Below are 24167 nucleotides of genomic sequence, written 5' to 3'. Positions count from 1 at the left end.
CATTAACTGTTACATTAATTTGCACGCGAGTTTTATTTATTTTCATACCGTGTATATTCATATTCATGCACATATTTCCAGGCTCGGAATTGCTTACATGTGTTAAAACTCCTAGCCAATACCAGATAATGGTACACATGGATAATACAGTATCTGAGCCAAAGCTGCAAAATCAGTGCTCAGTTTAGCGCATACGGATCAACACCATTTATGACTGAAATTTTCGCATTGTACCTCTCTCTGTCTTGTGTTAATAGAGTGTCTTTATAATCTCTGTCACTTTGTCTCTTCATGATTTTCGTAACAATAGGAAGAAATCTTCGAAATTTGCTTGTAAAACCTTGTAAACACAGCAGCTTATGCCCTCAAAGATGGCGTCTCCGGGGAGGTCACGTGACATTAATTGGCCTGTGGGAACTATGTATAAATACTGTTCGTTTTCTCACACAAACCGCTCGTTTCGTGTCTTAGCCATCAATGTGTACTTACGATGGGGAATTGTTTAATTTGGACGATGGGGAATTGTTTTAATTTGGACTTTGTGCATGCTCTTTGAAACAGTGACCATAGACCTGCATGAAATGACTGACAGACAAGAACGGTTTGACCTAAAAATATCAAAATTGAAACTACTGCGGAAAAAAAGACACCTACATCTTGGATGCCCTTGAGGTAAGCTAAAACATACCAAAATTTAATTTCAAAGTGAACTATCCCTTTAATAGAGAGTGGGCAGGCTCTCCGTAGACGGGCTCTGACCTTACTGCATTATGAATTATGGGTGACACTTCCGGTTTTCTTTTTTCTCTTTGCAATCCGCTATAAATTCACTTGAATACACAAAGAATCTCTCATTATTCTCCTCAAATCCTCACGTCTCTTTCCAGGTTTGTTTTCACAGGTAAATGCAATTTAATTTGTCAAATTGACGGAAATCACTTTGAAATAGTATCACGTAGCCTAATGCTGAAGTTAATGAACATTTTTGATTAACGCAGCATAAGTTACATAATACAGATATATATTATATTTAACACGTTAATTATTGCTGTGGAAAGAAATAACGTCTTTGGGGTTATTTGGTCTGTTGTTGAAAGTAGCCTACCTTGTTGATGCTTTTACACTTTTCAATTTCCTGTTAGGCTAATGTTCGATGGTTGAAGGGTGAGTAGATTGATGTCATCTCATTGTGACAATTTTTTTACTTATTGCGTTCAAAGAGCGAGCCTTTTCACTGATTCAGCTTAACGGACGTTACACCATAATTTGCGTGTCATGGCGCATAGGAATAAGGTGGATACACAATTAGATAGCCTACACAAAAATTCAGATATGCAGAATTAGAAACATATGTTTTATATCAATATTCGAATCAATATTTTCAAACAATGTAAGTTTCGACTGTATGTGAAAAACTATGTAAAAAAAAAAAAGGCTATATTTAATAGGCTACTCGATCAAAAGAGTTACACAAAGTAAGCCAAGAATACTTTGAATAGGCTACTTAATTATACTTATATCTAGATCAAAAGATTGAGTACATGTACAGGCCAAATATACTTGGACTTTTCTCTCAGTATAGCCTAAGTCAAGTACACTTAAGTGTAATTTTAAATAGGCTATTTCTTACAAGTAGCCTACATAAAGTATATTTTTGAAAAGTATATAAAATGTAGACTGAAAGTATACTTTCTTATTTTTAGTTTAAAAGAAGTACACTTGAATAAATGTATTTTTCATAAGGGTATTGATTTTCGTCTGTGTGGGCCTGAATGAATTCACGTAGTGTAACAGCACAGCGTGTCTGGGTTGTACGTTGGCCGTATGTGTGTGATGAGTGTGACGTACAACACAGAAGCGCTGCGCTGTTACACTACGTGAATTCATTCAGGCCCACACAGATGAAAATGAATAGTTGAATAAAGTCGTTATTTTTGTTGTTTTTTGTGCACAAAAAGTATTCTCGTCACTTGTTAAACGTGTGGTTGAGCCACTGTAGTCACTTTGACTATTTTAACAATGTCTATACTAACTTTTCTGGGCCGGAAAGTTTCTGTCACTTAGAAGCCTATGGGGGAGTGAGCCAAAAATATCTTAATTTGTGTTCCGAAGATGAACGAAAGTCTTATGTGGTTGGAACAACATGAGGTTGGTTGAGTAATTACTGGCAGAATTTCCATTTTTGGGTGAACTAACCCTATAAAAGGGATAGTTCACTCAAAAATGAAAATTCTGTCATCATTTACTCACCCTCATGTCGTTCCAAAACCGTAAGACTTTCATTTTATTAAAAATTAAAATCTTTCATTCAGACTTTCATTTTATTAAAGTCAAAATAGCATTAAATGGTACAGACCAAACAATACACAGATGAATCAACATGTGGCGTCTAGTACAGTTTGGTTTCACTTTTTCAGTTTATTAGTAGTTATCACAATCCTTCCATCACAATTATCACATGATCTTTTTAATTTAAATACAGTTGTTTAATCCAGGTCATTTCAGAGTTCATGGACAACAATGACAAAAACACATGTAGATGGACAAACAAAAGCCAAAAAACAAGGCATTCCTTCTGTATCTTCACAATCTGTACCAGTGAGATCGACTGAAGGACCACATTCAAACACACACAAGGCAGGTGCACAGTTCTTAAAGTCTCTGTATTACCATGCATTTTGACATCTTTTTGTGATGCATGTTATTTACAGGTTCTGTCCACCGGCTTTCCTCAGTAGCTGCTCTCGTGACCGGTCAAAATGTATAAATTGTTAGTGGCTGAAGGGTTTTCCGTCGGAGTGCTTTGTAAAACGATGTCTCTGTAAACCAAGATTTGAGAAAAATATGTAAGCAAAGGCATCCACAAGAACAAAATCAGATGTTTATTCAAGTTAAAAGGAAAAACTAAGAGAGGAATTGGAAGAAGAGAGTCAATACCTGTGCGTGCCTAAAACTTTGAACACTCGGCTTTCGTCTGTGATTTCCTGTGTTATCTAAGATGACACATGATGATGGCTTTAAATTCTCTGACTATCTTTAGTCCATAGTAAATGTATCAACTATTAAAATTCGCAAATTGTGACGATTTGTATTGATACACAACACATCGTAACACTTTACCTCGCAGTTGTGCAGACTCCGTCCTTTAAGTCCATGTTTCCAGAAAGCTAAAACACTTTCTTCTAAACAAACTGTTGAAAAATAACACATTAAAACTTATGCCATTTGTTTATAATATTGTCATAAATAAAAAAATCATATGTCAGGTTTGTACCTAAAGTCTCGATAGAGAAGTCAAAATCCTGATCAGATACTAACTCCTTACTGGGAACACCCTGCATATTGACAATCTTCACTGTTTCTAGAAGATGACAGCAATATTTAGTTTACAATACAAGTATCAGTGTATGCTTTAATAGTTTATTCACATATAAATCATACATACTTTCCAGTGCAATTAAAACTGTGTCTCTGTCCAACTGTGTCACTTGTACAGCTTTTATTGTATCACTGTCTAAGGAAAGACACAAAGTTCACACATTCACACACTTGTCAACACACACAAGAAGACAAATAGGCCCGTACGAAATATGCATGTTTTTCATATTTCCTTTGCTGATTTCATGCAAGACCAGCAGTCACTCGCTAACCTGGCTGAGGGTTTGGCATGCCATTCAGATGTATAATGTCAAACTTTAGCTGGCACTCATTTTGCTGTTCGGGACTTTCCTGGACGCCCACACAGAGCTGAGGAAGCTCATCTGTCATTAACACCAGCAGCTCAAAGATGGGCAATGGGTCTGGCAGGGGCACGGCAATGTGCTACAATTAGAAAAAAGTGAGAAGAAAGGAGAATGCAATGAGAGAATGACTATCAGAAGTTATGTTACAAGATGTTACAAGTTTATTTCCTATTGTTTTACTATATCATAACTGTAAATTCAACTTCAACATAACCAAGTTCATTTTTAATTGTATATGCAAGTAAATCTATTAAAGCCTGACATGCAAAATGGAACCATTTATTAAACCTTAAACAATCAAAAAACGAGTTTGTTGAGTATTTTATTTATCAGGCTTTTATGGCTTACATAGTATAGCGAGAGTATACAGAGCTAATTCTCAAAGAGGAAAACACACTTGTTTAATTTAGAGGCCCAAACTGACCAAAAATATGCAATTTGGTGCAGATGTTTATATTTTTATGAATTGAAGAAAGATTTAATTCTGATAGCTTGTAATATAAATCAATTAAATATTTATAACAATATAGCAGATAACACATCAAATCACATCGTCACTATATCTCTCAAAAATGTCTTAGTAAGATGATATTTGAATGCTTAGTTTTATCTGCAGGCAAAACATATAAAGCAATGCAATACAATGATGGCTGAGAGATGTACAAATAAAGTTGATGTTTTTGATACTCACATTTTACCATATTTTTTCTAAAAATTATGTCAGAAATTACCAAAAAGTGGAATCAGTTCAGTGCTCATCTTGAACTATTACTAACAATTTAAAATGTATTCTTACATAAAAATCAGTAAAGATTCCACAGCAAAAAGACGCAAGTACCAGGAACTGAAGGTGGACAGTTTTAGAATTATACTAAAGGGGCTTTTACTTTCTAAAATATAAACTATTCATCAGAAGACAGAAGGCATGTGGAAGTTTGTGTACAACTGGTTTTGCAAAGTTATGATGTTGATAATTTAGAGGCCTTAGATATTAGTGTATCAAATTTTTATAAAAGCTTTGTAGGGTTAAGGTTATTACCTTCAGGTGCATGAACTTCTGCAGCGGTTCATACCACAACAGCAGAACAAGTCCAGAGGGAACGGCAGCGCATAAGAACGTGCTGTCTGTGTATGGGTTACGGGCTAAGGAAGAAAAATCAAGAAGTGCATTTGAGATTCATGACCTGTCCTCATCATCATTCAGGTTTTTTCCATCTCAGCCAATTACAGGAGGTCAGCGAATACAGGCATCAGTATTTAATGAACAAATATTGATCCAGTCAGTGTGAGGCAGAAAATGGCTCTCACCCACACTGCACTTTCGACAGCCCTTAGTGTCTGGGATCTTCACTGACACAGCAAACTTCCTGTGAAAAGATTATTTTGAGTTCCAAATAAACAACATATAAGCTGAATCATTAAATTAAGATGTCAGTCTTCGGTTTATGTGACCTGTGGATGATCCGTTCTGTGAACCGGTTGGTGCCGAGGGACAAGTGACCCTGTTTCCTCTGCAAGTGCCCTCGCTGCTCGAACAGAGCCGTCAGTCGATGAGAGTAGAGTTGAGAGGACTTACCTAACAATAGAATAGAATAGAATAGATTAGAATAGAACAGAACAGAAGTTTAAAGACTACGGAGGTGTACATTAACTTTTAAAACAAACATTTCTATTAAAATGTTGTCTTCAGTCTTTAGTCGAGTGGATGTTTAATGTCATTGATTTCAGTGCTAGAGGTAACGCATGACCAGTAACACGAGTTACGCAATCAGATTTGAATCAGAAGTTACTTTTTTCAAGTAACTTTCGTTTGAGCTGCGCCCTCTACTGTACAGATGTGAATTTGCATTTCCTTCAGCCTGAGGTTTAAAGGCACACTATGCAGTTTCCGTTTTTCTCAAGCAGCGACCCCTAGAGTCTCTGTGGAGTACTTGTATTTAACGTTAGTAGTAGAGCTGTCTCTGCACTCTTCCGACCGTGCTTTCTTAATTTTCATCATCGACTCTGCCATGATTCACGTCTGAAATGCGTGCTAGTGTCTTCCATTGAGGCTGCTTCATATGTTGTTGATGTATGTGACGTAAAGCAAGTCGTGATTCTCGCGAGATTTGTCGGGGCACCACCTCTCAAACTTGCATTGCTGGTTTTGCCAGCGGCACCCCAGATCTTGCATAGTGTACCTTTAATCTTTGCGCTTATGGGGCCCTATTTTAACAGTCTAAGCACATGGTCTAAAGCGCAGGGCGCAAGAGCACTTAGGGCGTGTCCGAATCCACTTTTGCTAGTTTAACGACGGTAAAAATGGTCGGCGCGCCCGGCGCATGGTTTAAAAGGGTTGTCCCTATTCTCTCAATGAGTAATGGGTGTGTTTTGGGCATAACGTGCAATAAACCAATCAGAGTGTCATTTCCCATTCCCTTTAATAGCCAGTTGCACTCGCGCCATGGCGGATTCGCTATTTACATGGCGGAATTTGCCAGCGGAAAAACTGAACGCTTCTCTAGCGAAGAAACGGATCTGCTCGTGCGCGAGGTAAAAGCGTGCAAGCAGACCATCTACGGGACAAAGTGTATGGGCATTGTGGACCTGCCTATATGCGCACACTACTAATGCACTCTTTAAATAACAAAAAATAATTGCACCATTGACTTTAGACCAGGTTTCAGTTGGTCAATGACGCAGTCTATTTCAGTTGCCTCAAAATAGCAACGATCAAACAATGCGCCTGAACACAAAAGTAACGTAACGCATTACTTTCCTTAAAAAGTAACTTAATTAGTTACTTTTTTAGGGAGTAAGGCGATATTGTAACGCATTACTTTTAAAAGTCAAATAAATAATGGCAATATGGTTTTAAGATATTTGGCTAAAAAATGTAGTGACTAAGCAAGGGAAAATTCGTAGAAATTTTAGAAACGCAAAATGAACACAGTTTGTAACTTCTAATACTGGATGGCTGTTACTGCTATCACATCACAACTTCAAAAACCTCAACCATGTAATTATAAAAATGATACGTACCAGAGATGGACATTAGTACATTGTTCATGACATAAAGCCACGTACATCTCTGTGGAAGCAACTGTGGTGGAAATGAGGAGGTAAAAACATATTAACCATTACAAATTAGAAGTTTCTTTTGGGTCAAACACTAAATTATGGTGTTGTCATACACAGCAGTACCTTTTCTAAGGTGTCTTCATGCAGCTCATTCAAGTTAAGGATGTAGACACCCTCCTCTGCCCCGAGAATTAAATACTGATCTATGGGGAAATGATTGAGAAACACAATAATATTCTAATTCTATATTACTGACACTGAAAAGCTTTTCAACCTATATTTAAATTAGATTGTATTTTCACTGAAGTAGTAAGATAGACAGAAATATGTACCTCTGGTTTTAGGCAAAACCCATGTCTCTGCACAGTGAATTTTCAGTGGACATCCATTAAAGACTTTGCTAAAACAGGCCCCCATCTATGCAACATGAAGTGTCACAATTTTTCGTAAATACATCAGACGTGAAACATGTAACTTTTTCTTTAAGATACATTCTTAGGTTCAGACATAGATACCAGGCTTAGAAGTGCATTAATGACAAACTAGTCATTAATTATGTATTATTATGTGTTTTGTCACACTGAAATTTAGCAATAGCCAGGTTTAAAGGGATGGTTCGGAGTAAAATCAACCTAGGGTCCTTTGCACCATGACCTCGAGCCAAACACCCCCCCAGAAGCCTTTTTTCCCTTGGTTGAACATTATTAAAGTTAGAGCTTATTTAGAGACATGCTTTTCCCTAATCACGGAAGTGACCTCGACATGCGGGTTAGCGGTAGCATAAGCCATCAGGCAAGTGTTATTAAAATAAACTCCTGATGTACTTACAAACTTTCCAATGCCTTGTTTTATGAGTACAGAACCTATTTGTACTACTGTAGAAGTTTGGTACCATTCCAGGCATTATAAGTGGGGTAATTTACGAGATACAGCCTAGGATCCATTAGCGCCTGCACTAAGCCATCCGGTTGATATCTCTAAATAAGCTCTAACTTTAATAATGTTCGACCAAGGAAAAAAAGGCTTCTGGGGGGGGTGTTTGGCTCGAGGTCATGGTGCAAAGGACCCTTGGCTGATTTTACTCTGAACCATCCCTTTAACACATTTAAAAGGTGGATTAGGTGGTTAAACTTACATAGACTTGGGGAGTGGGAGGAAGTCCGTGAGAATCGGCTCTCTATGAATTAAAGGTTAAAATAACAAGGAACAGCTTCTGAATGATCACTTTTAGTCTGTCAGTAATACTTTTAGTGACTCAACAAAAAAATTTAAACATACACAATGTGTTTTTGAGCTTTGTCCATGGTGCTGAAACATCTAGCATTACATTAACACAATAATGTGCAAGATCTGATGCACTAACATCCAAATATTTAATATATTCATGTTTCAACCATTAAATTAATAAAAATAAACCTACTTAATAGTGGTTGACCAATGTAGGTCCAATGACTAATTTAATGTTGATATATTTAGAGCTATTAAATATGTAATACTACAACAGAATACAGAGGGCCAGATTTAACAAACAGGGCAAATGTGTGTGCGGCCACAGTCTAATAAAAGCGCCAATGGGAGTGGAAAGTTCTGCAGGTGATCTACTAAGAATGTGAAAATTCAATCGGTTAAGACATGCTTATTTGGGGGAACAGTAAAAATAAATAATGGTGCAAATACCACTAAACTGGCAACTGCAAACCTCAGTACATCACATTGATTTAGGATGATTTATTTTAAATACTCTTTGCCTATAAATTTAGCAGTCTGATCGGGAATGTCCTACAAATGCATATGCAAAATATCTGTGTCCACTCCATCCCTTTTCATTGCTAATTTCTCACTGCGTGTCTTTAGTAAAACCTGACAGCAGTTTTTTATGCCAAAGGCATTTGCATTGGTGCAAGCTGTTAGTAAATATGGCCCTAGTTGAGATAAAAGACACAAAATCTGTACGAAGAATGTACGTGAAATCAGTTCTTCATGCCCGACATTGTGATTGATAAATGATAAATAAGGAAATTAATGTAACTGAGACATATTAAAATATAAGCATATAAGCATTAGTGTAAGTCTGTTATTTGTAACATTCAACATTTTATGACTCACAGAGTCCTCGGTTTTCTTCCTCATGGTGCTCCACTCTGGGGAGAGAGCCGTGTCTCTGCTGAGAGTCCTTGTAAGAGTCCTCTGTTGTTCCTGTGTATATTTACTGTCAGGAACACAAGGGTCACTGGACCACTGCCGCACATCTTGACTAGCTGAACACCTCAACAGCACTGACAAAACACAAAGAGAGAAATCTTTTAAAACTGACGGTAAATTTCTCCAAGTATCTTGTATGTGTGGATGGTAATACCTGGTTTTGGACTTAATACAGTTTCAGGGCATAGAGTAGCACTAGGTCGCAGTGTAAGGTCCTTGTCCTCCAGATCAGAGTCTAAAAAGCTCATGGGAGGAAGTGATGTCGTAGCTGAGACGGGCGGTGGGCTGAAAAGTCCACTTTTCCTCTTACTCCACTATAAAACATCAGAAACCATTTACATCTTTACATCAATTTTCATAGAATTCTAAATTAATCATTGACACATGCAGTTTCTCAAATTCCATACCTCAAAAGACGAGAGTCTTTTTACTGTCAAACTCCTGAAAGAGAAAGATCTTTGTCACATACATATACACACAGTGCAAATTATGCATGTCAGCTCCAGTTTAAAATTGTGAATGTTTTTAAAAAAACATGTACTAACATAATAGAAACCAAAGAGAATATCTAATAAAAGATAAAAAATAAAACTAAGGTAACACTTTACAATATGGTTTAATTTATTTTTCTTAGTTAATGTTGATCTCAACATTTACTAATACATTTTTAAGATCAAAAGTTGGATCTGTTAACATTAGTTAATGCACTGTGAAGTACCCGGAACATTTTAATTACCTAACATTAACAAAGATTAATAAATGCTGCAATAATATATTGCTTAATGTTAGCTCATCTTAGTTAATGCATTAACTAATGTTAACAAATGAGACTTAATTGTAAAGTGTTACCCAAATGATAAGGGAAAACAGAAAATATTATACTTATACTATACACATGCTATCTAGTAAAAAAAAAAATCTAATAATCAATTCATGAAAATAGCTGGCAGCAACAGTGCATTTTTATTTGCGACTCCACAAGATGGAGCCAGAACATAAGCGTGTCTCACCTCTGCTGTAACTCTTCCTCTACACTTTCCAAAAGACCCCTGCAGCAATGAATACAGTTCAAATGAAAGGTTATAAAAATTGTGTAAAACCTTAATGCAATTATAAGTCAGTTTCAATCAATCAACACTTACGGTGACTCTGGTTCATCTCCAGATATGCTCCAATCATCACATGATCCCTAAGATAAACATACTTCATTTTTTGTCTGAGCGATGACCATAAATGATGACACAGAATACTCTATGAAGTGTGTGGTTTGTGTCTATGTGAGAACAATAAAACTGACCATGTCAGGATAGGGTTCAGTCTCTTTCCTCCTGGGAGGGGTAAACTTCACCTGGTCAACTGAAACAAACACATTACTCACTTAAATACATTATTTACATATTTTTACCGTAAGACTTGTTTTGAAAGGAGTCTCTTATGCTCACGATGGCTTGGCGTTTCCATCCAGCATTTTTTCATGCAATATCAGAAAATATTCATAAAAATAGGTGGATGGAAACTCTGTCTGTTTGGTTTGTCTGTCTGTGAATGCTGTAATCTTACAGTCAAGATGTGTGACAATGGATTCTCAGTAATCATGGCATCGACTTGCCAAACGATAACACACACACACACACACGCATCGCACTCTCCGCTTCGTCTTGAATGTGACCACTGGATCCAGTTCACACAAGTGAGTGTGTGAGGGGGATGGAGAAGGACATGCCATAGATGTGTGCTAAACAGTACCAGCTCTATGAGTTGTGTGCCTATTGACATCACTGAAGCTATGCTCAATAGCAGCCTTGTTAAAGCAGCTACACATCCATACATTCAACTTTCTAATCATGCACACGCTGCAATGAAAATAGACATGGCACTGACTTTGGAGTGGCAGTGAACTTCAGAAAATGAAGTGATAAAAACATGACAATCATAAAACACATTAAACATTAAAGAAAAATAGAAATATGTTCATTACTACATTCATTCTACATACATATACATATATATATATATATATATATATATATATATATATATATATATATATATATATATATATATTAGAACCTTTTAGGGGTTAGAACCTCAATGGGGTTCTATATAGAACCCCATTGAATCTAATGTAATCACTGAAGATAATGTAAAGTATAACAGTATATAGTATAGTACATAATACAATTTAATGATAAAAATTAAGATAGATAGATAGATAGATAGATAGATAGATAGATAGATAGAGACTGTATATATAGTATATATACACACTATTAATTGTCAAGGCTGCCAGTAGATTTTGCACACTATGAATAATTAGACACTATAAGCTTATAACTATAAGCTGATTAATGTTAAAAAAAAATCTGTAAAATATTACAAATAATATAAAAAATGTATGGTAACTGAAGTGTGTGTTAGAACTTACACTGTTCTTCAGACAAACTCCTCTCCACTGGCATACGTTTCCCTTTAGACTGGATTTTATCCGGGGCTGTGTCATTTGCCTTTAACACACACAAACACACACAAATATTGCTGCTACAAATATTTGTACACTTTGACAAACTGAACTCTGACATGCACTTTTGAAAAAGAAAAAGAAAAAACACTTGACTTAAAAGTCAAGAAGGCTTAAAATCTCATGAAGGCTTTTTTAGGAAATTCTGTCTTGCTTAATGATTTATGATAAAATTAAATCAACTGCCATAAACAAACTTTCAGAACGATTCTGTGTTCATGTCATGTCAGAATTACCATAGGCCTAATTATGCATAATGAGCATAAAAAGTTTAGTATAAAAATGATGAATTTCTGAGCCAGAGGACACCTCTCACCTCTTCATTCTCCTCAGGACTGGAGGGATGGTGGAGGTCTGGGTTATTTGCCATGTCTAGTAGCTCAATCATCAATTTTCTGGTCAGTAACTGTGTTACAAACGGGTGCTGGGGAGAGAGAAAGCAACAATAATCAACTTTTCTAGAAATACAAAATTTAATAGAACTATTGTACAATTATGATTTTTCTTGATTGATCGATACCGATCCATATTTTATCATAGCTTATATTCTTAGATCTGTTATGTCTAAGCTCTTGCTCACTATCAATTTTAACTGGATTAATAAAAAGTAATGACTCAAATAATTTCAATTATAAATATTGATGTTATATAAATAGTGATATCATAATATTATATTTTATATTAAATTATTAACGGCTTTATAATATTCATTTTTCAAACCTGGGGTTGTTTATTTTATGACCAGTTGTCTTTTAAGTGATATCTGGCAACATTGCAAGAATCCTGAAAAAAAATTATCACGGTTTCCACAAAAATATTAACTGCAGCACAACTGATTTCAACATTGTCAATAATAAGAATGCTACTGTCTGTCAACATGAAGGAATGAGGTATTTTCCCCACAATTTGAACTATGATTGCGTTGTATTTTGTTGTATGCTCAAAGGAAATGGCCGTTAACTTAACAGAAAATGTGCTGGTAGTTCCTTTTCTGTTTTTGTACTGTTTATTTTTGTTGAAGCATGTGACACTGAAGACTGGAGTAATGATGCTGAAAATCAGCTTTGCCATCAAAGGAATAAATTACATTTTAAAATATGCTAAAATAGAAAACAGTTATTTTAAATTGTAATAATATTTCCCAATATTACTATTTTTACTGTATTTTGATCAAATAAATGCAGTCCTGGGGAGCATAACAGACTTCATTCAAAAACATCTCAGTTACGTATGTAACCTTTGTTCCCTGAAGGAGGGAACAGAGACGTAGTCAACTGATTGGGATCACGCTTAGGGAGTATCTTCGAGTATTGTAAAAACGAGCCAATGCACATTGCCGTGCGTGAATTGCATCACACGCTCCGCCCCACAGCGCGGGTATAAATATGGAAGTGGATGCATGCACCAGTTGTTTTTCGCTGAGGAGCCGAGAGGAGCCCGGAGTCAGCGGTGGTCCAGCGATAGTGGCAACGGGACTACGTGTCCGTTCCCTCCTTCAGGGAACGAGGGTTACATACGTAACCAAGACTTTCCCTTTCAGTCGCTCACGTTCGACGTAGTCGATGTTACGACTGATTGGGATCCCTATTAAAACAAAACTAATGCTGCCACCTTCCAGTGCCTATAGACAAAAGCCTCCTGATCCCCCCGCATTATTGAGGCGGAGATGGAACGGGGATTAGGCCAGGAAAGTCACTGCTGTTCCACAAGACCTTTCAAGTTATCCTTTCGTTGGAAGGAATACGCTGTGGAAGCCACATCCTGCCCGTAGGGAGGTAACATGTGGAGAATAACACATATGGACTGGGCGAATTACCGGGCAGTACAACATATGGAATGTTACTGAGGTGGCTCAAGCCTATAACGGGGGGAGAAGCAACCGGTCAGTGACAGCAGAGCAGGCTCTGCCAAGGGAAGACACTGGCTTGCCGCAGGGAGCTGTACCGTGGAAGAATACACATATGGGATCGCCGTAGGGATCATAACATATGGACCCAGCCTAGCACAGGTTCCACCAGTGCATACGAGTGTTAGGCCTGGCCTCGGACGCTCTTCTACATCCGAAGCGGAATGGTGTGAAGGAACTCAACAGGGTTCGGCTAAAGGGGAACTCTACTGGAGCAAGAATGGCGCACGTATCCAGTCCATAGGAGGAGAATGGCGCAGCAAGCCGACGCTTCGAACTGGGTTTACAGTGAAGCTGGCTTCATGTGAAGGGAGCCCATGGAAAGCAACCGGCTCGACACATAGGCTATTTTTCTAGCGAATGTGCTGGTGTCGCCCAGCCCGCAGCTCTGAAAACATCTGTCAGTGAGGCACCCTGTGTCAATGGCCAGGAAGGAGCTACACTCTCTCTTTAGAAAGGCTCACTACCCAGGTGCACCTTGGGTAAACACACCAAGATGATGGCAACCACTATGCAGTGGGCCAACCTCTGCTTGGAAACAGCCTTCCCTTCTGCTGATCTCCGTAACATACAAGAGCTGGTTGAAGTCCTGAGGCTTTGCATTCTGTCCTGTTATAACCGCAAGGAGCGGAAGGGACAGAGAAAAGCCAGGGTGGGTAGCGCCCCACCAGGGCAGCGCTTGCAGGCTCACCACCTGGTCCCGTCTTAAGGGAGAGGTAGGAACCTTGGGCACATATCCAGGCCGGGGTCTCAGGATATCGTGAGAGTTGGCGGCCGGAATTCCAGGCACGATTTGTCGACCAAAAATGCGTACAGGTCCCCTACCTTCTTGATAGAGGCAAGCAAGCAGGAGAACTGTTTCTTTAAAAACAGGATTTTTAACTCAGCTGCCTGCAGTGACTCAAGGGGAGGTCTCTGAGTGCAGTAGCACCAGAGATAAGTCCCAAGAAGGTATTCAGTCTGCTTCCTCCCCTCAGGAACCTGACGATCAAGTCGTGCTTCCCCACGGATTTGCATCCACTGCATCAAGATGTGCGTTAATATAAAGGCAACATACATTTTGAGGGCAGAGGGAGACAGACCTCGCTCCGACCCATCTTGCAGGAAAGAAAGCACAGAAGTGATCGAACACCTTCGGGGGTCTTCTCAGTGAGAAGAACACCACTCAACGAACAGGTTCCACTTCAGGTCGTAAGCAAGCCCTTTTTTTTCTTCTTTTTTTATAGGGTGCTCTCGCAGAAGTGATGGTATCTACAATCATTTTTAGATAGATACCTGAACCTCTGCATCGAGACATGGAGTTTCCAGAGGTCTGGCGCGGGTGCGAACAGTGTCCCGTCCCTGAGATGTTTCAGAGGAAAGGGTCAGGAAGGGGCTGTCGAGAGGAGCGTAAGTTCAAGGGAACTAGGTCCAGTTGGACCATTAAGGGGCAACTAGGAAGACCTGCTCCTTCTCCTTCCTGACTTAGCACTGTGTTGTGCAGAAAGGCTCACTGGGGAAACGCATCTTTGGGGATGTCTCCACTCTCCTCGGCCACAGGCTGTTGTGAGGCCTCGTCGGTGGCACAATTGAGCAGGCCGGAACTTAAAGTGGATGAAGCAACCTCAGAAGCTTCTGACTCCAAAGGAGGAGGTGGTGGGCGAGTTGCGACATGTGAGGGAAGCGTAGCGCAACGGTCGCTGTACTGAGCAGTACAGGCTTGCTGAGTAGAGGCATCAAGCAAGGTATACTGCTAGCAACTCGAGGCAATGGATGCCAATGCAGTTGGAGGCTCCATGAGGTAGCGGTCGCTGGACACAGTTGCATCGCGACAGGTAAAGGTACTGGGGTGGGCCTGCCCCGAGAAACCAATCATCCAACCGAGATAGTTCGGGACACAGTGGAGGATTCCAGACGAGCCCTACCGCCTCGGTGGCCCTTTTCAGCATAGCTGCCATCTCTGGATCCGGCTCGGGCAGCGCTGGTCTCCCAGAGGGAGGCAGCGGAGCAGAGTCGTCATCTCCAGAGGCCAGCTCTCCCTACGATGCTGCGATGGACATCCTGTCCTCTGGAGAGGCCCCGAACGAAACGGCTGGTCGGTCCACTACAGAGGGACCAGCGCGTTCCTCGGGGAGCTCCACCGGTTGCGGTGTGAAAGAGGAGTGAGGGATCCACGGGGCTTTGCCGGGCGGATTACCCCTCACTGTAATTCTCAGATCACCCAACCCATGCGGCACTCCAGTCTTCTTCTGGGAAGTTGGCCCAGAAGAAAGACTAGAGCGGGGCATGGGAGTGGGGACTCCACCTTCGCGAACGAAGGTGAGTCTCGATCTCAACACCGAGATGGTCATATTCCCGCAGTGGGAACTTGAGTCATCCACAAGAGCTGCCTCAGCGTGCTGTAAGTCCAAACACATGATGCATCTATCGTGACCGTCAGAGGTGGACAGAGCCCTACCGCACCCAGAAACGCACAGATGGAACGGCATCTTGAAAAAGACGCAAACGAACTTGTGTTGCTCTTTTAGTAAATTGGACCTGTCACCAGTGCCAGAGCACACAGGGGAATGACTGCGGCAACACTGAACAGTTGAACTGAAACAGTGAAGCACTCACTTCTACGCCCTCTTCACCATCAACAAACACAAACACAGAAATTTGATGCCGTTAAAACAGCAGTTGAGAGCCTAGAAGCTCACGATCACTGCTGCACTTCGCTGAAGAAACACCAGCACTGAGTCTTCCAAAAGAACACCGACACACTCGCTCGTTGTAGAACAACACTCTTCAGAAACATCAATCCACCGCTCTGCTCCGAAGCGAAAGACAACTGGTGCGTGCATCCACTTCCGTATTTATATCCGCGCTGCGGGACGGAACGCGTGATGCAATTCACGCATGCCAAAGTGCATTGGCTCGTTTTAACAATACTCGAAGATGACAGGCTCCCTAAGCGTGATCCCAATCAGTCGTAACGTCGACTACGTCGAACGTGAACGACTGAAAGGGAACATTATTTAAAAAAACGCAATCCCTTGTGCCTTGAAAGCTTCAATCCGTCTTCTGATCACATGAGGAAATTCAGCAGCAACGCAAACACAAATATTAACTTTGATTCTTGAGTTTGATTATTCTGTCACCTGGAGAAGAGTTTCTGCTGTCGGCCTCTTGCGAGGACTTTTGATCAAACACATCTTCACAAAGCTATGAAAACCTGCAGACCTGCAAAGACAAGGACACAAACCTCTCACAAATCATGTCAGCTACTCACAGTAAACATCGCACTTTTCTTTCTGTGGAGTTTTAAATCTCACCATTTGCTCTTGTCTTTTAGTTTGGGAGGCTGGAAGCTGCTCTTAGACATCAACATCAGAGCTCTACAACAGAAAAAAATAAAACCTCAGTTCAAAACTGCTTCATGTTACCAGTGTATTTTCTGTTCTGGTAAATGATTTAGATGCGTCATTCTGACCGCATGGGATGAAGGTCAAACATAGGTGGCTGTAGTTCTGCCAGCTCTATGCCAGTGATGCCCACGGCCCAGATATCACACAGATGGTTATATCCACCCTTCTTTTCCACTGCAGCAACCTCAGGGGCCATCCTAACAAAATAAAGAAACATTTCCATTAGATGCATCATATCCTGCAGTCTGACTGAATTTCAGGGTAATGAAATCTATCTGTCAGTCTGTCTGTCTGTCTGTCTGTCTGTCTGTCCAGACATTTAAAAGTTTGGAATTTGTACGATTTTTTAAATGTTTTTGAACGGAAGTCTCTTATGATCAACAAGGTTGCATTTATTTAATCTACAACATTTGTATTACAGTATTACAATTTAAAATAACTGTTTTCTATTTGAATATACTTTAAAATGTAATTTATTTATGTGATGCAAAGCTTTTCAGCATAATTTCTCCAGACTTTAGTGTCACATGATCCTTCAGAAATCATTCTGATCGCTGGTTTGCTGCTCAAGAAACATGTTGAAAACAGCTAAATATTTTAGTGAAAAACAGGATACCTTTTTTTCCGGATTCTTTGTTGAATAACTTGAATAGAAAGCATGAAATTTTTTTTTATATAAGGCTTTATATAATTTTTGTATAATGCTCTTTTTTTAATAGAGCATTATACATGTCTTTACTGTTACTTATCAACTCCTTTAAAAAAAAAAATGACAAAAAAATCTCACTGACCCAAAACTCTTGAACGGCAGTGTAGATATTCTGTATCTGCTGCAGAATTTTTGGACTAAAGAGATCCATTTAAAGGTATAGTTCACTCAAAAATTCTGTCATCATTTACACAGCCTGGAATCCATTTATCATCACCTAAGATGATCATAAAGATCATTGGTGCATATGTAGGCATACAATGCTTTTGGTGAATAGACCTGATCAGTACATAATTCAACATTTCTCCTTTTCTGTTCCATGGAAGAAAGAAATGAATACAGGTTGAAAGTACACAAGGGTGAGTAAATGATACATTTTTGGGCCAACATGATTCATTTTTGGGCAAACTATTCCTACACTAGCACTCATAAGAGATAGCATGCTAATTGCTTTAAAACAAGAAAATTCAGACAGTGTAATTCTGCAGGCTCTCTTCTCAGACGGCTCACCAGTAGGGAGTTCCTATGAAGGACTTCCTCTTGGCAACAGAGGCACTGATCTCAGCCGCAACCCCAAAATCAGCTACAGAGAGAGAGAGAGAGAGAGAGAGAGAGAGAGAGAGAGAGAGAGAGAGAGAGAGAGAGAGAGAGAGAGAGAAACAGACTGATACAATAATCTAAAATGTGCACTGTGTACTTTAGGGTTCAATAACACATAAAATCACTTACCCAATTTGACATCTCCTCGATCAGTAAGAAGAATGTTAGCTCCCTAATTCAGAAGAGAGATTCATATTTTTATTTAACTATTTTGAAATCACCATACCCACAACTATTCTGTCTAGTTATTCTAACTATAACTAGTCACCAACACTACTGTTCAAAAGTTTGAGGTCAGAAAGATTTTTTTGTACAGAAATTAGTACTTTTATTATGTAGCGAGGAAACATTACATTAGACTGTAAATACTTTAAATTATTTTTACAAATGTTCCTTCGAACTTCCTATTCATCAAAGAATCCTGAAAAAATACATCACGTTTCCACAGAAATATTAAGCATTTATAATATTGTCAACATTGATAATAATAATAATAGGACATATTTACTGAGCATCAAATCATCATATTAGAATGGTTTCTGAAGGATCATGTGACACTGAAGACTGGAGTAATGATGCTGAAAATTCAGCTTTGCATCACAGGAATAAATTACATTTCAAAATATATAGTTTTACGGTAATATATACTGCAATATTTTTGATCCAATAAATGCAGCCTTGGTAAGCATAAGAGATTATATCAAAGACATGAAAATAAAATCTTACTGACCCCAAACCTTTAACCAGTAGTGTACATTTTGTCATAGAAATGCCTCATTCACCTTAATGTCTCTGTGTATTTTGCCTGTCTCATGGAGATGATTCAACCCCTGAGAAAGACAAGAACAGAAGTCTTCTCAAAACGAAGGGATGTATCATTGAGAAAGATTGAAAGATCTTTTTAAATAATTAATTAGCCTTACCTGGAGTGTTTCCCTGCAAATGTAAGCAATCTGTTTTTCCTTTAAAGGTCCAGTTACTGCAGAGGGCATATTATATTAACTCTCACAGTGGTTAAAGGCATATTAATAATAATAACAGTTGCCCATCATTATAAATAGTCTTAAATGCTTGCAGAAGATACTAATGCCAAGTTTCACAGACAAGGCTTAAGCCCACCCAGACTAAAATGCATGTTTGAGCTGTTTTAACTGAAAGCAACTTTCACTGGCATATCTTAAAATACGTCAGTGCCATTATTTAGTCTCAAAATTCACACCAGTAATGTTGTAAGTGACTTGAATGTCATAATTGAACTAAGGCCTAATCCTGGCTTATTCTAAGCCCTGTCTGTGAAACCAGGCCTAATTTTATTCAGGGTATACCTTGGTAAATATCCTGCAACGATCCTCCGCCACAGTATTCCATGCAAATCCACAATTTAGTATTTCTGAAAAAATGAACAGTTCAGTGCACAGTCCTTGCAAACAAAATATTTTCAATAGATACATATGCACACACCCATAACCATGACAAGAATCTCATAAACATAATGAAAGCTTGTGAGTAGGAACGCATGCCTTGGAAATATAATTCAGGAATGCACAAGTCATCTAGAGCATGTGCTGACACGTGTCGGCAACTATTTACAAAACCTATTCGGTGATTTGTGCTTCGTATCTGATTGTGTAACTCATATAAAACATGGAGTGGAATGCACCTTTCTCTGCCCTGACAACTACTGGAGAAAAACCAGGCAATGCGCAAACAAACATTACTCTACCTGTGGTAAGTGCCATAATAGGCCACAATGTTCTTATGTTTGCATTCCTTCATCATTGTTATCTCCTGCTGGATGGAGGTGATGTCATCACCTGAAGAAGGAGAGAAAGAAGGAGAGAAAGAGTGTATACTGAACAAGTACTTGTCCATAATACATACTTTATGTACATGTTTAGTATTTTACTCCAGAATGCAGTGATTGACAAATCAGGAACAGATATAGAGAGCGGTGTAAAAATAACTTATAAAATATAATCAATCATTACTACTTCATGTGAGCCCGGTCATTTTAAAATAGTTTTACTAGTAAGTGTCTTGACAGGGAGGCTTTTGAGAACTATAATTATGTGTAAATATAGGGCTCATTATAATATAAATCCTTCATACAAGGAATCGATCCAATAAAGCCTCTATAATTTTGAGGGATTTGTTAGAAACAGCACAAGCCTGTAAATGTTGTCTGTATGTTCTCTACACCACTGATACATGAACATTTTCTATGCAAACCTATCCAAATGCGTATAACATTAAAACTACTCACACACCTGGATCCAGTTTAACAATTTTGATAGCAGCCATTTGTGAGCTCCTAATGTTTCTAGCCTGAAAGAAAAATGCATAATATTACACGATGACCAGGAAAGTCAGATTGTACTTTGTCTTTTACAAAAATATTAATTATAAAATTGATCATTTTAACTGTGAAATCAGAAGAGCCATTTCAACTGCTGTAAAACAGCCATTATCTGTATATATGTATACAGACACATTTTATGTAAATTTTATATTAAGTCCATACACTGCCATTCAAATGTTTGGGGTCTGTAGAAAGAGATCTATTTTTCTCACCAAGGCTGCATTTATTTGATAAAAATGAACAGTAAAAGCATATTGTGAAATATTATTGCAGTTTAAAATAACTGTTTTCTATTGTGATATATTTTAAAATCCAATTTATCTCTGTGATGCAAAGCTGAATTTTCAGCATCATTACTCCAGTCTTCAGCGTCACATGATCCTTCAGAAATCATTCTAATATGTTGATTTGCTGCTCAAGAAATATTTCTTATTATTATCAATATTGAAAATGCTTAATATTTTTTGTGGAAACCATGATCCATTTTTTCAGGATTCTTTAATGAATATAAAGTTCAAGAGAACAGCATTTATTTGACATATAAATCTTTGTAACATTGTCACCTTTAATAAGTTTAATGCAGTTGGTAGAGTATATCTAAAATTTCACTTACAGTTACAATAATTAACTATTACCTGACGAAGAATTGTTTTATTGTGATCATTATTTATAAAATCAGTTTATTTAAAAGGAATTATTAGAACATTATTGTTTTTTATCATATGGAGACAATGTGCTATAGTGATTGTACTATAGTTCAGGTTCAGGGTTTTAGGTTTAAAAATGCATTCTAGCCATATTAAAATCACTGCAGTATTATTTATATTATTATATCATTTTGTTCTGGTTTTCAAATAAACATTTTACATTGTATGTGACTGAGCAAATGCAACACAGAGGTGAATAAAAGTGACTTTGTTTACTTTGGTGAAATGTTTGGGATGCTGTAGAAAATCCAGGAACAGATCCAGCTCTCCTGGCAGGGATCTTAATGACAAATATCCTAGTGTCAGTGGCAGCCTGCTGTGTCCTTCACTGTAACCTTGTTCTGTAGCCATTGCCAAGACCTGATGTTCTTCAGACGATACTGTACCATCAGTTAATCACTCTTATGAGTGCAGTATCATACGGTCTATATTCTATTAAGTTACTATAAAAGCACTATCACCACTTGCCAAAGATTCATCAAATTATTTTAGCTTTGGAATGAAATGGGGAAACTCATGCGTATTAAATGTGTGTTATACATACAGAGTGGTTTATTTAAAGCTATTATGCTTTTTTTTGTTACATTTTCAACTTTCTTTAGTGTGTGTTGCACTAAATAATTAAATTAATGTTGCTGTTTGAGCATGAAAAAGGTCTGCATACAAAGCACAAAGTCACTCCAGAAAGGGAGTTCTCTCTATCAATGCGCATTGTATCTGAACTTGAGTTTTCTTCCGGGAACGAACACGTCACAAAATTCCTCATTTAAATAATTCCCACCAAAGGCTTACGCAAAAAAAAAGGCCTGGGTTGAGTTGCATTAGGAGTGTTGAAACTCACGGTTAAGGGGCGTGACATTTCTGAAACATGCTCAAAGAGGTTGACCAATCACAACACACTGATCCAGCCAACCAATCAGAGCACATTGTGCTTTTCAGAAGGAGGGGCTTCATAAAGAAAGGAACTAAACAGAGCGATACTGACAGACTGGGAAGAGAGGTGCTGCAAAAATAAGGTGTATTTGAACATTCAAGCATGTAAATCTATTCTAGTAGACCCCAAAAACAAAATCAAGACTTTGAAAAAGGGCATTATGAACCATCAAAAAAAAAGGAACCAGGAAAATTAACCTCCATTTTTGCTTTGGGCTACTCATAAACATAACAAATCGGGCATTTGTGGACAAAACCTGGAACTTCATTGAGCTGCCTTCCTGTTGTTTTTCCTGGCATGCGAGAGGACTTCCTGTCATGACTAAAGCAACAGTGCAACATTCTCTTAATGGTTTAACTGTACAACCTGAAATAACGCAGCCACAAACCAAGAACAATGGCTCAGCTTCGGTATCTGCCCACACTTTGGCCAAAAATCCCCAAAGCTTGTTATTTTTTATGTTGGCATAGTCAGACCTGACAAGTCCATCAAATGCAAAACAGACTGTTTTGTTCGACGGCAGCTGGTAATCCTCACCATGAAATATTTTTAGATCTTGAGAACTTTCTGACTCAAAGTTGAGAGAGCTGGAGGACACTAGAAAGGATTCTTTGTGCATTGTGTGATGGGCATTGTAAGGGTTGTTGGCTCACCCACTGAATTATGATAAAGTGGACTGTGTTAGGGATTGCAAGAGTGACACAATCTCCACATTACTTCAGCAAACATATAGGCCTATAAAAGAGACAGAAAACACATGTTTGCACTTTACAAACTTCTTGGAGAATAACACTACCACACCTGCGAGAGACTTGGCTTCAAGGGACAGATTTGTAACATTCCATTAATGTTGCGGTTGTGCTAGTAAGATCTATTTTAAGTCGAGTCAAATTTCTGAGCCAACCATATGCTATCCTTAAAATTACAAACTACTTTATATCACATCTATTTTTTACCTATGCTTTTCTGTTTGGAAAGGGCTGTTTTGCATGTAGGATGATCATTGAAGACAGATTGACTTACGTTATAACATATTTTGTTGAAAAGAATGACCTAGATGCCTAACAAAGACATTTAGACATAGGCTAATAAAAATAAATGGTATGGGGACCAAGGTGCAACATTATGCCTGTGTTTAATGTGTTGGATGGAGTGTGTGTCTTTGCACACATTCTGTGAATACTATCACTTTAGAAAACTAAACAGTCCAGTCAGTCAAGTAATATCATGGCTCGGGTTCCTTGAAATATTCAGCATAAACAAGGACATTAACAACAAGTAAAAAAAAAAAAAAAAAATCAAATGTCAGTATCAGCAAGATTCCCCTACAAAAACGTGCTGAGGCGGTACCATGGTACAATGAGGACATCAGATGGTACCTTGACATTTAACATGACAATAACCATATTCCTAGTATTTCCATGGCACTACCATAAAATATGTTTAAAAACACAGCATGATACCATGTCCAAAGAAAGGTAATCCAATCCTTTTAGGGTAGATTTGTGCTAGTAACCCAAAAGGCAAAGTGTTTGTGTTTTCACATCGTTACGCATTAAAACGCAGACGTTAGATTAAAGCTTAAAACACTTCGTGCAATTTTCAAATGGTCACCTAAAAAAAAACAGCTTCATTCTCACCTTAAAGACATCTCCATAGGTGCCGCTCCCGATCTGATGAATAATCTCATAATCATCCAAGGGATCCAAAAATGAAACTCCTATAGTATTCATGCCAGCAGATTTCTTTATGTTTCACTTATTCATGACAGCTGTCACACAGTTTGATGTGCAGTAAACTCATCTCATCCTGGTGCGCTTGTCATCAAAAGTGGTGAAAAAAAATGTCAATGATAAAACTGTAGGCTATAGATTTAATTACGTAATGCAATGCAAATATTAATGTTCACATCCAGTCTACCAGTAATCACTGACTTCGCCTTGTAATCTTTCTGCATGTCCTTCTCACACTCGCGCACCCGTAGAGCAGAAATCCGTTCTTTGGAGTCGGATCTTTTAGATGAATCGATTCGCAAAACCGGAT

General features: G+C 38.4%; 1 protein-coding gene across 1 annotated transcript; it reads right to left on the bottom strand.

Annotated features, from left to right (window-relative positions):
- Positions 1–2305: 2305 nt before the first annotated feature.
- map4k2 (mitogen-activated protein kinase kinase kinase kinase 2) lies at positions 2306–24111 on the bottom strand. Its single transcript, XM_084107785.1, has 32 exons — positions 23765–24111; positions 20392–20449; positions 19848–19938; positions 19450–19514; positions 19048–19103; positions 18907–18954; positions 18254–18296; positions 18035–18107; positions 16881–17012; positions 16723–16785; positions 16549–16630; positions 11840–11947; positions 11431–11509; positions 10303–10361; positions 10148–10194; positions 10016–10054; positions 9413–9446; positions 9160–9319; positions 8910–9079; positions 7939–7980; positions 7136–7220; positions 6927–7006; positions 6765–6825; positions 5196–5319; positions 5052–5110; positions 4783–4886; positions 3651–3822; positions 3446–3514; positions 3275–3361; positions 3121–3191; positions 2938–2993; positions 2306–2819 (listed from the first exon to the last, which is right to left on the bottom strand). Exons 1-32 carry the CDS (start codon positions 23855–23857, stop codon positions 2732–2734), a joined length of 2598 nt encoding a protein of 865 aa, XP_083963911.1. The 5' UTR covers positions 23858–24111; the 3' UTR covers positions 2306–2731.
- Between the last annotated feature and the right edge of the window lie 56 nt (positions 24112–24167).

This window comes from Abramis brama, assembly GCF_963993115.1.
Source record: "Abramis brama genome assembly, chromosome: 3".
NCBI classification, from domain to species: Eukaryota; Metazoa; Chordata; class Actinopteri; order Cypriniformes; family Leuciscidae; genus Abramis; species Abramis brama.
The sequence above is the reverse complement of the archived record's forward strand: the minus strand, read 5'-3'. Positions and strand labels throughout refer to the sequence as shown.